This window comes from Chlamydotis macqueenii, chromosome 15 (assembly GCF_036417535.1).
Source record: "Chlamydotis macqueenii isolate bChlMac1 chromosome 15, bChlMac1.mat, whole genome shotgun sequence".
NCBI lineage: Eukaryota > Metazoa > Chordata > Aves > Otidiformes > Otididae > Chlamydotis > Chlamydotis macqueenii.
The window spans coordinates 14,365,530-14,381,809 of NC_141570.1; the positions used below are offsets into that span (position 1 = coordinate 14,365,530).

The following is a 16,280-nucleotide window of genomic DNA, read 5'->3' on the forward strand; positions in this document are numbered from 1 at the left end:
GGGTCCTCCAGGGTCTTGTGATGATGCTCTTGATCCAGCAGTCACACATTTGTGGCCCATCACACAAGTGACCTGGGGTAATTTTTGTTCTTCCTAGTACACTTAGCGAGCCGTATGACTGGGAAGCAAAAAAGCCTGCCCTCCCTACCTCCCAAAATAGATGAGGAGTGCATGTGATGGGGCAGACAGACTTGCGGCCTTTCGCTGGCATAGTCAGCAGGCTGGATGTGGATGTGGCAGCAGTAGATGCTGTATTTTGCGGTTTACACCAAGGTTGCCCATGGTCTGGCATGTGTTAGCCCTGGTGACCAAAGGGGCCTTGTAAAGTGGGAACGGGCATCGGTGGGGAGACTGTGATGTTCTCCAGAGTCAGTGAAGAGAGCTCTTGTGGTTGGAGAGTGGGTTTCTCCTCCCAGCAACAGCTTGCTTGGTGGCTCTAATCCAGTTTGTGGGGCTCTGAGTGACGGAAAGATTAGTGTGATGCACGTCCATGTGGGATGGGTTCATACTGGCCTTTTTACTGGGGTCGCTGGGAGCAGGTGAGCGTCCCAGGCTGGTTCTCCTGCAGCTGCTCCAAAGCTTGTGCCAGCACAGGAGACTGGTGAAGATGGGAGAGCTACTCACTCCATCACTTGTTCAGAGGACCTGTGGAAACTGGGCTAGATGTGGCCGGAGTGCCTCCTCCTGTCCAGCCTGGGGCAGCCTGCCCTGCTGCCTGCCCCAGTCACCCAGCAGCTCCTTTTGGGGCTGCTCTCTCTCTCTGTGGATGTGGGGCAGAAAGGCTGGACTGCTGAAGAGCCTGCTTACCTGCTGACCCTGAGAGCCACCAGGCTGGCAGGCAGGAGCTTGTTCTTGGTCCCTCTCAGCCAAGGGGGTCCCTACCCCAGGGGGGCTCCGCTCTGCACACAGCTTAGCTCTGGGGAGGGACAGCTGTGCTGTGAATTCAGGGTACAGTACCCTGGTCTCTGCGGGTTTGTGAGCTCAGAGCAGAGCCCCAGGAGGAAGGAGTGTTCGTAGCAGGGCTGCATGGGTTGGTTTGCTCTCCTGGAGAAACCCCCACTGAGAGCTGCAGAAGGAGGATGCCAGCTCGCGCACAGACTCTTGGGTGGGAAATTTCCCCAGGCTTCAGAGTCCCTCGGCAGTTTGACATGGTCCTTTCCGTTTGCACACCAACGTCTTGCCTCTCGTTGCAGCCTTCGGATGACGAGAACAGCGACAACAGCAACGAGTGTGTGGTTTGCCTGTCGGACCTCCGCGACACCCTCATTCTGCCCTGCAGGCACCTGTGTCTGTGCAATTCCTGCGCTGACACCCTGCGCTACCAGGCCAACAACTGCCCCATCTGCAGGCTGCGTGAGTATGTGCCCGGGAAGCAAGGGCATCTTTCTCCCTTCTAGGCTCCCGTGAAGTCAGTACAGGCTGTGAGAGGGAACGTATATTTTATATATCCCACCCCAAGTGGGCTCTCGCTGACATCTGGGGATTCCTGGCACCTGAAACAACTGTCCTCAAACAGAGGAGGAGGAGACCGCACAGGAGAATGGCCCTTTCTCCAGTGCCTCCCTGGCCACTCGCCCTCTCCCTGGGATGGATCTGAAGGTGCTCTGAGCCATACCATGTAGGCAGTTCTTGTGTTTTGGTGAAGAAGATGGAAAATCCCCCAAAGGAGAGGATGTAGAAACTTGATCCTGAGAGTATCTGGCTGAGACAGCAGCCAGCCCTGCGGGAGGGCTGGCCAAGTACTTTGCATGATTTTTTTTTTTCCCTCTGACAACCCTACTTTGACTTCACCAAGGAGGTGGAGATGAGATAACAGTCAATTTTGAGTCCTTTGCTTTGCCCGGAGAGTTAGGAGGATCTGCTGAACCCCCGCAGTGCTCAGCTCCCGAAAGATGGAAAAAATGAAATGCCTGTTCTGACACTCAGGCAAGACTTGCTGAATTCCATGTCTTTTCTCAAAAGCACAGAGGCACAGGAGTCTCTTGAGAAAATCCCTGTGTTTTTGCTGGAATAGACAGGTTGTGTGTTTTATCCTGTGCTTGGTCTCTGAGGTATTTGATTGTTTCTAATAGATACTTCTCAGGAAAAGAAAAAGAAAAGCCTAAGACAGATGTTTGGCCTGAGAAATTAAGTCCAAACAGTTCAAACTTGGCAAAGATGCAGCAACCAAAAGGAAGATCTTATCAGGGGAGGAAGTGCCAGACTGCTTTGGCTATAAGTAGCACAACTTAAAACACAGGAACAGCATTATCTCATCTGCATGCTGCAGCGGAGTGGGCTGTATTTGTTTGGAAAGTGCTCCCATGTCAGACGTCCTGGGAATCTGCTTCAGGGACTGCAGAGGCAGCAAGGAGAGATTTGCAGCTCTGTCCCCTGGCTCTAGGCTGATCTTGCAAGCAGCTGGGTGCAGCAAGAAATGCCTGGGCTTTTCCTTATGTACGAGCAAGTTCTTACAGCTGCACCAGAACAGATGTCTGGCTCGTCCTGTGCGCCCCTGGCACGGAGGAACTGACGATATTAAAGATCTGCAGATAGAAAACGGGACTGTGGGCAGGGAGTGGAGATCAAAGCTGTTGTGGTGGGAGGACCGAGGGATTGCTGTGCTGGAGACAGGAGTCGAGCCGCTAACCCTCTGGCTGGCTTCACAGCTGTTGCAGAGCCTTTCACCACTGTAGTGCTGGCCGGTGAGTGAGCAGCTAATGGCAGGCGCGGTGCTTCCAGCACCAGCTGCACCCCGGGGCTGAGACTTGTGGGGTCTGGATGAACGCAAAGTGGTGTTACATGACGGCACCCCCATCCTGTAGCTTGCAGCGTGCTGCCTGAGGCCAAGCTCATGTTTTTCTTACTCTGTTGTACAGTATCAGGCCTGAAGCACCTCTGTACATGACTGTACTGGGGCAGGCAGTGCTTGTTCTCTGAACGGGCTACATGTGGCCAGACTTTTTTTGATCTCTCCCCATATAGACTGATCAGAAGCCAGACCATAGCGTTTGGCTTTGGTGCGCTCCGTGGTCCTGCTCCCCGTGCGCGTGGGGAGCTCTCCCATGCCAATGGAGTGTCTGCGGCGAGCTGAGGAGCTCTGGCACATGGCTGGTACAGCTCGGTCCTGCTAGGCCATGTGGTCACCTGCCTACTGTTCTCTCCTAGCCTTCCGCGCTCTGCTGCAGATCCGGGCTGTGAGGAAGAAGCCAGGAGCTCTGTCACCGGTGTCGTTCAGCCCTGTCTTGGCGCAGAGTGTTGACCATGACGAGCACTCTGTAAGTACCACAAAGCCTGGACGCCGCTCTCAGCCTGAGCGGGCGGCTTGTGCACGCAGCGTGCTTGGGTTGGTGGCCAGCGTCCCTGGGATGTCAGGAGGTGCCTCAGGCCTTGGAGTGAGGTCCTCCTGTGCAGTGCAGCCTCTCTTCTCAACCCTGCCAGAGAGCCAGAACCTCTCCTCTTGTGGTTTAGTAACACGGCTGTTTCTAGCCAAGTGCCCTCCTGTCTTTTGGAGGAAGCGAATCCGCAGAAGCCTCAGTCCGAGAAGATTTCTCGGGGTGTGTCCCAGCAGAAAAGTGGCAGACTGGGCATGGCAGAGTGGGAGCTGAAGCTGGGAAGATGGGGAGGAGTTTGACTTGCACGCACATCTGTGTGGCAGCACACTGGTGAAATGCCCTCGGCATAGCAAAAAGGCCTCTTTGTGCCGGTGTCCCTGAGCGATCGGGGTCTCGGTGGGCGGCTGAGTGGGCGTGGGACGGGAAGTGTGGCGCTGGTGGCCTCAGGGCCGGGTCACACGTCCCGGGTACGGTGAGGACAGCAGCTCGTTACCTGAGCAGTGCTGTTGCACAGCTGGCCCTGGCGAGATCCATGAGATCAGAGTGAGGAGAGGGAGATCTGCATCTAGATCATCTTCCAGGCGCTCATGGGAACAGAAAGAGATTTTCAGAGGAAAAGCCTGGTTTTATCCCTCTATCCTCTGCAGCACTGTAGCTCTGCTGCCTTCAACTGGGGCTAAGAAACGGGGCAGGGGAGAAACCCTGAGGGTTGTTGTGAAGCCGAGCGTGGTGTGTTGAGGAAGCAGGTGCTGTCACCTGGAGCGAGGTGAGGAGATGCTGTGTGTCTCTTCGTGTCACTAACCTCAAGAAATTTCTTTAAAACGTGGTTTTCTCTTGACAGTGTCCCTTTAAACCCCTTAAAGTGGGCACTGTCTCCCTGCCCAGCAGGAAACCTAGAAGGGAAACAGTAAGTGGACTTGGCTGTATTTGCTCCTATGGCAACTCTTCGCCAGCGGCGTCACTGGCACGTGGATGTGTTACACACGCGAGGGCTTGCTGGCATGCTGGGTTTGACTGGGGCCCTGCACAGGCTGTGACACGCCACGTGCTGCCTCTGCGTTAGCGGTGAGATGCTCACGCCCTGCACGGACGATCACTAACCTCCCTGGTGTGCGTGCGGAGGAATAAGGAAGGTGGAAGTAGCTTGCCACAGGGGTCTGATGCTGACTCTCGGGGACCGTCCCCAGGTCCTGAGCCTGGCTGCGTTGTAGTTCCTGGCCAAGCCATTTTCGGAGCTTTGTAGGACTGTGGGCAAGCTGCTGTCCCCTTGGCTCACCCAAAAGCTTCCTTGCACTTGTCTCACCCCCTTTGCAGTTTGGTGTGGGTACATCTTGTTGTGGTTTCCACCCTGGTGCTGAGATGTAGAGGCAGACAAATGGGCACAGTTGGACCAGGTCTTACATTCAGGAGCAGTGGCTGCATCGGGCTGGTTTGCTTTTACAGAAGCAGGAAGGATTGAGCTGGTTTTGTGGGAACTCTCCAAGTTGGCGTGAGAGTGTGTAACTGGAACACCGTGCTGGGGACAGCATAAGTGGCGATTGTAGGGGACCAGGAGCCGGGAGGGGGAAAGGTGAGGGAGGCCCCTGGACCAGGAAGGGTCTGTTTGTGCCCTCTTTGTGCGCTCCCATCAAACGCAGCTCCAGCTGTCATCGATATCAAGGAGGCTGCAGTTTTCTTTGGGCAGGGTGGCCTGGATGCTCAGCCTCACAAGGAATGTGGCTTGCTGTGCCTGTCAGGCCTGGAGAAAACCTGAGGCTGGGTTCAGGAAATGAGACTATTGAGAGCTTGGCATGACCCTGGCTCTCTGCAAGCTTCCTACAGCAGCTAGCAGGAGCAGTGGGCTCTGGGGGTGGTGTAGCAGTAAGAACAGGAGAGAGCAGTGTCTCTTAGGGCTCTTTGAAAGCTCAGTAACTTGCAGCGAAGGTATTGTAGCCATTGGGTGAGGAATCCTCCTCCAGCCTCCGAGCTGAGCTGCAGAACCTGAGCTTTCACCACAGCAAACCAAAATGAGCAGCCTTGGTCTGTACAGCCAGGAGAAAATGTCCCAAACACAAGCCAGGGAGTTTTGTCTCTCTGACTTTTCTGTGCACAAAACAGCACCTCTGAGCTGCTGTCTGGAAATGAACTGGTTTCGTGCAGACGGCGTTTGGCCCCACCGCCTACAGGGCGAACCGCGAACCCATTCCTTGTTCAGCTGGCTGGGTTGTCTTGCAGTCACCAGCTGTGGTCTTCAGTGCAGGCTCGCAGCCATCACAGGACCGGGACTCAGGGGATGTGGGTGGCTGCCTGACCCCAGGTGCCACTCCTTCCTTCCTCCCCATCAGATCTGGCTCCTTCTGTGGCCGCCAGCGAGTTGGTTCAGCAGTCGGCTCACTCCAGATTAGTGGCCGGGTTGGAACAGGCTGCTGGGCAGGCTCACCTGCAGCTGCGCGACTGGGAGATGAGGCACAGAGAAGCTGCAGGAGTTCGTGGCCAGGCTCAGCAGCAGCGTGCCATCTTAGGTATGACATAGAACCACCTCCCTGAGGGTGCAGGGCAGGAACACCTTGATTTAGTGTACGCCTGGACTGCTGCAGTCTTGCCTCTTTGCAGCGGGCTGCGTTGAGCTGCCTGGGACCTACTGGGCTGCAGCACAAACCCTGTTTACCTCGGAGTCCACAGGACCTTGATGAGCAGGGGAGTTTCTGGAGTTAAACCACTGTTGGTTTGATGGCTTTGCAAGGGTCCCTTTGACTGGCAGCTTACTGAGTGACAGAGGGAGTGGGAATTGGTGTGGTTTTGCCCTCCTCCCTGTAGGGTCAGTGGGTCTGTGATCCCTTTCCCACCATTCAGCAGAGGTAACTGTGTGGGGACAGCGTTAGCAGCTGCGGGGACCGAGTCCACGGGAGAAGTGGCAGTGGTGTAGGCTCCGAGGACCAGCTCTCAGCAGGCGCACGCGCGCTCCCTTCCATCGACTGTCTCTAAGTGATACTGGTGATGCTGTGAGGCAGCGCGTGTACCGAGGCTGGAAGCACAAGTGGGGTGCTGATTGAGCTGGCAGAGTCTCTGAACCATAGGAGAAAAAATCCAAACCTATTTCATAACAGCTTCCTTAGGAGCCTGCTTTCTCATCCTCCTTGTCCGGCCCTTGAAAGCGTGGCGGGGGGGTGCCTGGCCATGTTCTGGCTTGCTGAGATGCCCAGTCCGTCAAGCGTTGCTCTGGAAATCGGCCTGGAGCATCAGCGGCATTACAACCCAAAGGGGAACGTGTGGCTGCTGTAGGGGGAAGAGGCTGAGGCTCCGTGGAGAGGCGGCTGTGGGGATGGGCCGCCTGGGAGTGCGGCGTGGGAGGTGCAGGGCCGCAGCCGGACCTCTCCTTTCTAGGGGGGCTTCCAGCCTGGTGAGGGTTTCTTAACGTGCCTCTCCTTCTCACCCGCAGAGCTCTGACAACATCCCTCCAGGCTATGAGCCCATTTCCTTGCTGGAAGCGCTGAATGGCCTTCGCTCTGTTTCCCCCTCCATCCCGTCAGCTCCTCTCTATGAAGAAATCAACTACTCCGGCGTGGTGGATGGGATGCCACCCGTGAGCCGACCCCTTGCTGGGATGGACAGAGCCGTGGAGAGCACTCACCAAAAGGGCAAGCGGAGCAAGTCTCCAGATAGGTCAGCATGGGGACGGAGGGGTCCGCTCCTCTTGCCAGCCCTAAGGGCTTGTGGCCGCACACGCTGGGAGCCAGGAGAGGGCTCCGGCTGGTCCCGTCACTTGGCAGCACTGCTACCTCAGAATTGCAGGAGACCAGCAGCTACTTGTGGCATTGAGAGAATTGGGACACCACCTGAGGTGACCAGCGTGTATCTCTTAAGGGCTGGCGTTGTCACCAAGAGAAGGAGGATTTTTAGCGAGATTTCATCCAGATTTGGATGGAAATGTCTGCTTTCCGGTGCAGTTAGTCCCTCGGTTGGCATTTAACATCCAAACTTGGTTGGATTTCAGCTTTCTGTGGAGTTCACCAGGAACAAAAGAACGGAGAGAGAGGTGTTGTGAATTTCAGAGCACAAAAGGCTGAGTGAGATCCTTCAGTTGTTGACTGAAGCCTCCTCTACTGGCCTTGTGATGCAGGGTGTAGGTGTGGCTGTGCCCTTCACGTGGCCCTTGTGGGGCTGTACAGATGGGGCCAGACCGGGTTTGTTCCTGGTGCTCCTCGCTGGGCTCCGTTCCAAATTTCCCCCTGAGAAGGGAGCCCCTGACGGTGTGGGGAGCAGTGTGGGACCTGGGCCTCTCGCTTGCCACGCGAGGGCAGGATTTGTCCGAGTTGTGGTACTGTCCCGGAGCTCTGCGCTGCTTGGCTCGCACCGCGGCTCCTCGCAAACGGAGTGTCTTTTGCCGCAGCACACTACGGTCTCCCTCGTCCCCGATCCACGAGGAGGATGAAGAGAAGCTCTCCGAGGACTCCGACTCACAGCCGGTGCTGAGTGGGGGTGAGCTGGTCCTGAGAGAGACCAGCTCTCCGGAAGTAAGTCTGTGCTCTGCTGGGGAGCCACTCTGAGCCGGAGCTCTTCCGGGGGGGCTTCTTCTGGGACACGGGAGGTGCCTCGCGAGGGGCCGTTGCTCCTCAGCTTCCTATTTGGAAGTAACCAGTGCGGTTCCTCTTTACAGAGCGTGGCAGGGGAGGAGATGGAGGAGGCCTCATCCCTGCAGCAAGGTGAGTGTGCGCTCAGCCAGACCTTGCCGTGGTGTCCAGCTCCGCCGCGGTGGGACGGGGACGGCTGGGGAATGGACACACGATTTCAGAAACATCCAGCCCCTGGAATCCCATCTTCACCAGGCCCCTGGTCCTTCCCTGGTCTCTCCTGGGAAGTGGGGGAACAAAACGAGCAGATCTCCTTGGTTTGTCTGCCGAGCGTCTGTCCTCGCTGTGAGCTCTGCGCAAGCAGAGCTGCGCACGCCGTGGGCTGTCTCCTCGCACGGCTGAGGGGGAGGATGGCTGCGCGCACCAGCGTGGTCCTGGTGAGAGCGTGGCGGTGGTACTGAGCATGCAGGATGTGCCCCGTGTCTTTGGGCTGGGTTTCTGGTGCTCAGGCAGCGCCCAGGGGGCACAAGGACAGGGTGGGAGGGGAGCGCTGGATGCGTTTTGGGGCATGAGCCTGCGTGTGAACAGGGCTGACCCTTCGGTGCTGTGACCTGGCCCGGTCTGACCGGCTCTCCCCAGACCTCTGCGGGGCTGAGGGGTCCCGGGGAGCTTCCTCACGAGGAAGACCTCCGCCTGCCCTCCTGGCCACCTGCCCCTGCGGAGCTGAGTCTGGGGACTGACCCCTCCCGCTCTCGGCTGGTTCTAGGGAGCCGCCCGCCCTCCGTCGAAGACGTCCTGCAGGATGGCAGCTGCGGCGAGCACAGGAGCCTGACGCAGTCGGAGAGCGACCCCCCGGTAGACGTCTACCTGCCAGGTAACGGCCGCGCCGTTGGGGCCCGAGGCACGCTGCCAACCTGCTGCGCTGGCCGCTCGGCTTCGAGGCGCCGGGGGGTTTGTGAACCGTGCGCCCGACCGCGGGCAGCCTCCCCAGCCGGGGCGGCGTGCTGCAGCTTTGGGATGGGACAGGGACACGCCTGCCCGGAGCACGGGCTCCCAGTTCCAGTGGGCAGAGCGAGCTGTGGACGAGGGGGGGGGTAACAAAGATGTAGCTTGGCCCCCGCCCCCTTCTCTCTCCTCCTCCCTCACCCTTTTGTCTCTGTCCTTCCCCTTTCTCCTCTCTGGCACCGTTTATGTGACAGTGGCCTCCTGTGCCTGTCCCCAAACCTCGCTCCTGCTTTCGGCTGAGGGAGGGCCACCAGCTGGGCCTAGCGGGGTGGGGGGCAGCGGGCGCCCCTCTGCCGCGGGGCGGCGTCAGGGCAGGGAGGGCCGTGGGGTGCTGTCCTTGGCCGGCCTCCCCCGAGACTGTTGTTGTTGCAGCCTGTTTTCTTCCGCAGAGCTGCGGTCTGTTCTGAGCGCCTCTCTAATGTCTCCTTCCCTCTCTGTCTGCCTTCCTCCCTCCTGTCCCGGGCAGCACTGGGTCCCGATTCCTGCTCTATTGGTATAGAGGAGTAAGCTGGTACGTCTTCTCGTTCTTCTTACGCGTCGCCGTTGCGTGGGGCAGCAGGACCCCTCCCGGGAAGGCGGGAGAGAGCGGGGATGGGACGGATCCTGGCCATCCAGGCAGGGAAGGAGGGGGCAGCAAACCAGCCTGCGCTGCTGGCCCTGTCCCGGCTCCGTCCCCATTCCCGGCAGGGATCCCTGCTGTCCCCAAGCGCCGGGACGCCAGGCAGGGCAGCAGAACCCTCCGGGCTCCTGCTGGGCTCCTGGCTGAGGGCTCTGCTGTCCCCGTGAACGTCCGGGGGCAGATAGCGCGTCCCCTCTGTCTCCTGCGTCCCACCCCTGCCGCTCGCTGAACCCTCACCTTGGCGTGGGCAGCGGGGATGGAGCTCGCGGGCGCCACGTCTCCTGCGGTCGGTCCAGGGGTGGCGGGGGGCGGTGGTCTCACCCTGCCTGGGCTCTCCGTGACCCCAGGGCTGGGCATTTTTGGGGCTGAACCCCCTTCTCCTCCTTCAGGCTCGTCCGACTTCACCAAGACGCTCCCCGGCCGCGGCACCGGCAGCCCCACGCAGCCCCTTCTCTTCGAGCAGACGCGTCTTCAGCTGGAGGACGAGCAGAGCCTCTCGTGAGCGGGGCCGGACCTCCCCCCGCCACCGGGACCCCAGACCCCACGCGCAGCCTCCTTCCCCCCCGACCCCAAATCCGCAGCGGGACGGACCCGTGCTCGCCGCTCCCCGGGGATGCGGCGCGGTTTTCGGCGCAACCCCGCTTTTTTTTTGTTTTGTTTTTGTTTTTTTTTTTAAAAAGACGTGCATGTTTCCCACCCACGGCCGAGGGGCGGTGGTGGGGAGGGGGTTGGCGTCGTGTTTTTACGTGGGGTGTGTGGGGGGGGGGAGGGATTTTGGGGTGAAAATCGGCAGATGAAGGACACTACCGTTGTATATTTTGTACACACCGAGCACAGCCCTTTGCTGTCCCTGTACATAGCTGCGGCCCTGCAGCCTCTGGGTGCGGGGCTCCACGGGGGAAGGGGGGGGGGTGCGTGGGGGTCAGCCGCGTCCCCGCGGGGACGCGGCTGACCCCCACGCACCCCCCCCCCTTCCCCCGTGGAGCCCGGCGCTGCCCACGCCGTGTGCCTTGTTCTGCTTCTGCGGCGGGCCCCGCCTCTCCTCCCCCTCTATGTTTGTAGTAATAAACCCGTGGAGCAGCCACCCGTGTCCGTGCTTCGCGGGGGGATCCGGTTGCCGTCGGGGCTGAGCGCGGCGGCGGGAGGGGCGGGGCCGCGGCGGGAGGGGCGGGGCTTCCTTGCCCCCCCCCCTCCCAGTCCGCCTCCTTCCCAGCGTGCCCTTCGGCGCGCCCACCCCTCTAGCTTTGTTCTCATTGGCGGCGCGCGCGGCGCCGGCTCTCGAGCGGCCGTTGCCTAATATGGCAAGCGAGGCGGGCGGCAGCGTCCCCTGCCATTGGTCGACCGCCGCCATTGGCGGCTCCGCGGAGGGCGGGCGCGAGGGGTTGGCGGGCGCCGCCCAGCGCCCATTGGCCCGGCGGCGCGCGGCGCGGCGCTACTGGCTCCTTGGGCGGCCGCCGGTCCCGCCCCTTCCTCCTCGTCGCCGGCGCGCGTGCGCGGAGCGGACTCCTCCGGAGCGGGCGGCGAGGCAATGGCGGCCGTGGGGGCGATGGCGGCCATGGGCGCGTTACCGGTGGGCACGGGGGTGCTGCCGCCGCTACCGACGCTGGGGGTGCCGGGCGTGCCCGAGCTGAAGCCGCTGACGCGGTACGAGGCGATGAGGCTGGGCCCGGGCTGGAGCCACTCGTGCCACGCCATGCTGTACGCGCCCAACCCGGGCATGCTCTTCGGCCGCATCCCGCTGCGCTACGCCGTGCTGGTGAGGGGGCGGGCGGGCAGGGGGACGGGGACACCGGGACGGGGCCATCCGGGACCGGGACCAGGACCAGGGCGGGGCCGGGCGGGCCCTCGGGCTGGGGCGGGCCGCGGGCTGCGAGGGCGGCGGGCTGAGGGCGGGGGGGGCCCGGGCGGGCGGCGCGGCGGCTCCGGCCGTCCGGTAGTTCCCGTGCAGGGCGGTAGCATCAGGCGGCGGCGGGCCCGAGCCCGCGGGGGGGGGAGGGGAAGCCCCCGGGACCCCCGGCTGTGCGGCCGGGGCGGCTCCGCCTCGGCTCCCCGGCCCAGGGCCGCGGCGAGCTCTCGACAACGGTGTCGCTGAACGGTCGTGGATGCGCTGCAGCTGGTAGGGCCGCGCCGAAGGCGGCCGGGAGGCCTCGCCGCTCTGCTCCGCCTCCGCGGAGGCCTCCGTGGCGCCGGGCTGGGGCGCCCGCGCCTCCCCTCGCCCCCCCCCCCCCCCCCCGGGGGGCTCCGCGGTGCCCAATTAACACCATGCGCCTCTATTGCAGATGCAGATGCGATTTGACGGACTACTGGGCTTTCCCGGGGGGTTCGTGGATCGCCGTTACTGGTCCCTGGAGGACGGTCTGAATCGGGTGCTGGGCTTGGGTTTGGGCTGTGTGCGCCTGACGGAAGCTGACTATCTGTGCTCGCACCTGACAGAGGGGCCACATCGCGTGGTGGCACACTTCTACGCCAGGCAGCTGACCCTGGAGGAGCTGCATACCATCGAGATCAGCGCGGTGCATTCCCGAGACCACGGGCTGGAGGTGGGACATCCAGGGAGGGGGTGTCTAGAGCTCTGAGCGTTAGCCGCAGGGAAGACGAAGCTTCCCTCCTAGGTCTGCTGGGCTGCCGTCTCTCGCAGCCCAGCGGGGGAATGCACCGCATGTAGAGCTGCCGTCGGCGAGTGCCGTGCACCGCCGCGTAGCGCTGGCGTTAGGAGGTCTGGCTGTTGGCTGGGGTCGTGTCTCGGGCTCTGGAGCGTAGCGAGCTCGAGCTCCGGCCTTTCCCAGCCGCTGCCCGCGTAGGGAAGAGCCCTATTTACCCGCTCAGCCTCAGGACGCGGGCGAGGTCCGTCTGGCAGCTGGTGGGCATCTCCTGCCGCCCTGGGCCGAGTAACCTGGACCGGAATCGCGACCCTCGGTGCGGTGACGTGTTGCTGTAACCCGAGTTCTCCCCGGCTTGCACGGAGGCAGTGCGGGAAGCAGCCTTCCTCCCGGATAGCTGGGTCCGGCTGACGCCCCGGGGTAGAGCGTGACAGCTAGGGTCTCCCCGTGCGCCCCCGAGGCGCTCAGCAGGTTTCGGCAGCTGCGCGAACGGAGGCCGTTGGCCCTGGGTTGTGGCATGGTTGAGGGGGACGTGTGGGTAAGCCGTGGTGTCCCCAGGCAGGGCAGGGCGTGGAGGGTGGGGAGTGGGGCTCCCCGTAGCGGCCTGGGGCAGCGGGATCCCCCCGAAGGGGCAGGAGGGGGAGCAGAGGCAGGGCTGGGCTGGGCAGGGAGAGCAGGGGCCTGGAGGGGCAGCGCAGGGGCTTCAGCCGGGCTGAGGGCAGGCAGGGCAGGGGGCGGCGCGGGAGGGAGGGAGGGGCAGGACCTGGCAGCCGGGACAGGGCGGGCCTGGGCTGTGGACTGGCGGGGAGCCGGGGTGAGGGTGTGGGGCAGAGGGTGGTGCGGGGCGGGGGGGGGCTGGTGCTGCCGTAGCCCCTGCTGAGCTGCCTCCGTGCCGTTGCAGGTGATGGGCATGGTCCGCGTCCCCCTCTACACCCAGAAGGACCGCATGGGCGGGCTGCCCAACTTCCTGAGCAACGCCTTCGTTGGAACCGCCAAATTCCAGCTGCTTTTTGCCCTGAAGATCTTGAACATGGTGCCAGAGGAGAAGCTGGCCGAGGCGGTGGCCGCCACGCAGAAGCCGAAGAAGCCGGCCATCGACCAGGCGGCAGCAAACGCGCCTGCCGCTAAGTCAGCAAACGAGCTGGCGGCGGCTGCTAAAACGGGCAACGAGTTGGCAGAGAACCAGGCGGCGGAGCAGCCGGCGGCCGGGCTGGAGAGCGGGGCCGTGGCGGAGCAGCTAGTGGCCGTGCCGGCGGCCGAGGCGGCGGAGCAGCCGGCGGGGCTGGGGGCACAGGCCGTGGCGGAGCAGCCGGTGGCGGAGCCGATGGAGTGACCGCCGCGTTTGCGCTCCATTAAACGTGGGTGAGAATAGAGACTTACTTCTACTTTCCAACCCGACGCTGGCTGCAGCTGCCGCCCACGCGATTCCGCTGCCCAGCCGGGAGGGTTGGGGTTTGTCTGAAGCAGGGGAAAGCGATGTATTTTTATGGCCATTAAACTCTAGTGAGCTTCCCAGATCACCCTGCACAGCCCCCTGCAGAGAGTTCATGTGCTTACGTGAGGCCGCCGAAGCCTTAGAGTTACGCTTTGAGTTCAGGGACGCGCTGCTGCTGTCAGGTCCCCGTTTTATTTTTAAGGAACAAAAAAAAAAAAAAAGGTCTTATTTTTTAAATGCCCCATCCCGACTCAGACGCGGCTGTGGTTGCAGTGGGCACAGCTGAGGGATGGGGCTGCTGGTCAGGCACCTCTGCCAGCGTTGGTGGAAGGGCTCCCCTCCGCCGGCGGCGGTGCGGCCAGGCGCCCGCTCGGGGTGCTGGCGCGACAAGGTGGCGTGCTGTGAATTCCCTCTGGGGCCTGGGGGAAGCGTTCGTGGGGGTTTCTACCTGGAGATCTGTGGGAGCAGGAAAGTGGAATAAATGGCTTTGCTGAACGCGTGGCAGTCGCGATGGTTCTTGGCTGCCGGCACGGAGCCGGCTGCGACCCAGGGGGCAGGGGCGGCGCAGCGCCTGTCAGCTGCCCCTGCCGCGGGGCTTTGCCCCCGGCTCCTCGCTGGGGCGCAGGGGGAGGGCAGGGCCCAGAGTTGCTGCTGGCTGCCCCCGCGAGCTGATCCCCGCAGCAGCAGCAGTTCCCAGCCCCAGTGACAAGGGCCTGCGGTCACCCCGCATCACGGCAGAGCACAGGGTCGGGCGAAGGCGCTCGAGCAGCTGACCAGAGGCAGGCTCCTGCGCAGACTGACAAACAATTCAGAAAGAAGAGGTTTGGTTTAATTGAAGACTTTTAGAGAGGCTAAGGGTGGCAGCAAAACGCTTTTCAATAAATAAGGGGCTGTGAGGCGGGGCTGTGGCTGACCCCCCAGAGGACGGCGTGGCAGGAGGACACAGGGGCCAGGCACAGCTCCCCGGGGCTGTGCGCGAGGGCCGCAGCAGCGGAGCAGGGTTGTGTAACGGGCAGGAGAAGTGAGGGGAGCATCAGTCCCAGGCGAGCCGCAGAGAGAGCGATACAGTCTGGGCCAGAGAAGGCAAGTGCTGAGGAAAACCAGGGCCCTGAGGTGCTAAAGAAACTCATGTAAACCAAGACAGGTTTAAGTAAAAAGTGGCTAATCTAAAAAAAAGCACAACAAAAATTCCCCATGGCCCAGCTAAAACCCCCGAGAGGCAGCTGGGCTGAAGCGGTGCGCACCAGCCCCAGCTCATCCTGCTGCCTCTTGCCCCAGCACGTGTCATCTGCCCCAGAATTGTGTCGCTTGAGCCCAGCACGGCCTCTGCTGCACGCAGGGCAGCGGCCACAGCTTTTCACCCTCGCAGCTGACTGTGCAGTGCCGCTTGCGCTTCCAAACTGAAGGGGAAGCGGAGACACGGGTTGGAAGGAGCCTCTGGAATGCTCTGGTCGAACAGGCTCACAGCAAGGCTCTCGCCCCGGTCAGCCCCGGCTTCCTGGAGCCTGAAGGTCTCAAGGATGGCGACTGCAACAGCTCAGAGCTTGACTGGCCCCACAGACACCGGTTTGCCCTCGTCTTGAGTAGTCACTGAGCTAAACCTAGAGTCAGGCGCTCCCAGGGGGACCAGCATCTCCCAGCAAAGAGCCTGCTGCTCTGAAACACCCGGCCCCTGGGGCTGCATCAAGCTGCTTCCTGCAGTCCCGGCTGCAGGGCTGGCCAGGGCCACGGGCGGAACTGCGCTCATGGGGCTTTCTGGGCCAGAGCCACCTCCGAGCTGGTCCCAGCCACCCTTCCTGGGAACCAGCACGGCGTCACGCACAGCGAGCTCACGTCCTGCACGGTTTTATTAACCAACTCCATCTCAGGGGCTTACAGACACGGACGTAACTTTGTACGGTCACCTGGGCTGCAAGATCTTAAGGTGCTTTTTTTCTCTTCAAGCCCAAGACTGACCTGTGTCGTGGCTCCTGCCCGGCCCTGCCCACCCCACCTGCACAAACCGGCTGCGGCTCAGACGTGCTTTGCGCAAGTCCCAATTTCAAAATGAGAGGGGAATGAGGAAAATAGTGCTGAGCAGGGAGAGCCTCGGCCAGGGAAGGGGGACGTGCCGTGGGATCCCGGAAGGGCACAGGGACAGGGACACCTGCACCTCCGACATGTGCCCAGGCTGGGTGAGCCGCGCGCGCCTACCTTAAAAGCAAAGCGGTGGCCGAACCTCGCTCCGAGGCGCAGGAAAGGTGCTGGGCTGTGGTGCACGGGCGCCCGGGGCCTCTGCGCAGGCTGGACGCTAACTGCCAGTGAGCCGAGAGCCCCGGGGGTCCCGCAGCCGGGCCAGGAGTCTCCTGGAGAGCCGCAGGGAGGCTGGCTGCCCGCACGGCCCTCCGGTGATGCCCAGACCGAGGGGGGCTGCTCTTCAGCAAGGAGCAGCTGTTGTGATCCGTGCGCAGACCTCATCCCTGAAGAGCCCGCAGGAGTCCAGCCGCGGTGCCAAGGAGGGCGCGTGCAGTGAAGGGCTCCGGACCAGCCTGCGCCAGGCTCCTGCTGCCGCAGCGGCGGCTCTACCCCCAGCTCCCCTCCCCTACCGCGTTCCAACGTGGACAAAGGCAGAGACCTGTACGGTATTTTATATATATATTTCACTATGAAATAGCAATTTCATTCCCTGCCTTCTACTTGATGCATCCCCAGTCACGTGCTGCTGTTCAAGTGACTCCAGAGGGCTGGCGGGGCTGGGTGGTTTCTCACGCGAGGCCG

The 16,280-nt window shown here is 62.0% G+C and overlaps 2 protein-coding genes across 6 annotated transcripts in view; both read left to right on the forward strand.

The window, feature by feature from the left end:
- The window catches only part of MGRN1 (mahogunin ring finger 1), a 51,205-nt gene extending 40,992 nt beyond the window's left edge, over window positions 1-10,213 (forward strand). Inside the window, exons 10-17 of one of the 3 annotated variants that reach the window (XM_086759976.1) lie at window positions 1,194-1,353; window positions 3,148-3,257; window positions 6,733-6,956; window positions 7,684-7,807; window positions 7,951-7,996; window positions 8,631-8,738; window positions 9,259-9,380; window positions 9,878-10,213. In XM_086759976.1, coding sequence (XP_086616102.1) covers window positions 1,194-1,353; window positions 3,148-3,257; window positions 6,733-6,956; window positions 7,684-7,807; window positions 7,951-7,996; window positions 8,631-8,738; window positions 9,259-9,368 — 882 coding nt within the window. In that variant the 3' untranslated portion in view covers window positions 9,369-9,380; window positions 9,878-10,213. The remainder of the gene's footprint in view (window positions 1-1,193; window positions 1,354-3,147; window positions 3,258-6,732; window positions 6,957-7,683; window positions 7,808-7,950; window positions 7,997-8,630; window positions 8,739-9,258; window positions 9,381-9,877) is intronic. The other 2 variants (XM_086759977.1, XM_086759975.1) reach the window with 2 other exon arrangements.
- Window positions 10,214-10,983: 770 nt separating this feature from the next.
- On the forward strand, window positions 10,984-14,018 carry NUDT16L1 (nudix hydrolase 16 like 1). Of its 3 annotated transcripts, XM_086759980.1 has the most exons (4): window positions 10,988-11,244; window positions 11,768-11,843; window positions 11,922-12,028; window positions 12,990-14,018. In XM_086759980.1, exons 1-4 carry the CDS (start codon window positions 11,017-11,019, stop codon window positions 13,419-13,421), a joined length of 843 nt encoding a protein of 280 aa, XP_086616106.1. In that variant the 5' UTR covers window positions 10,988-11,016; the 3' UTR covers window positions 13,422-14,018. The 3 variants fall into 3 exon arrangements, with proteins under 3 accessions (XP_086616108.1, XP_086616106.1, XP_086616107.1); XM_086759982.1 differs by having other exon boundaries at window positions 10,984-11,244; window positions 11,768-12,028; XM_086759981.1 differs by lacking the exons at window positions 11,768-11,843; window positions 11,922-12,028.
- Window positions 14,019-16,280: the final 2,262 nt, after the last annotated feature.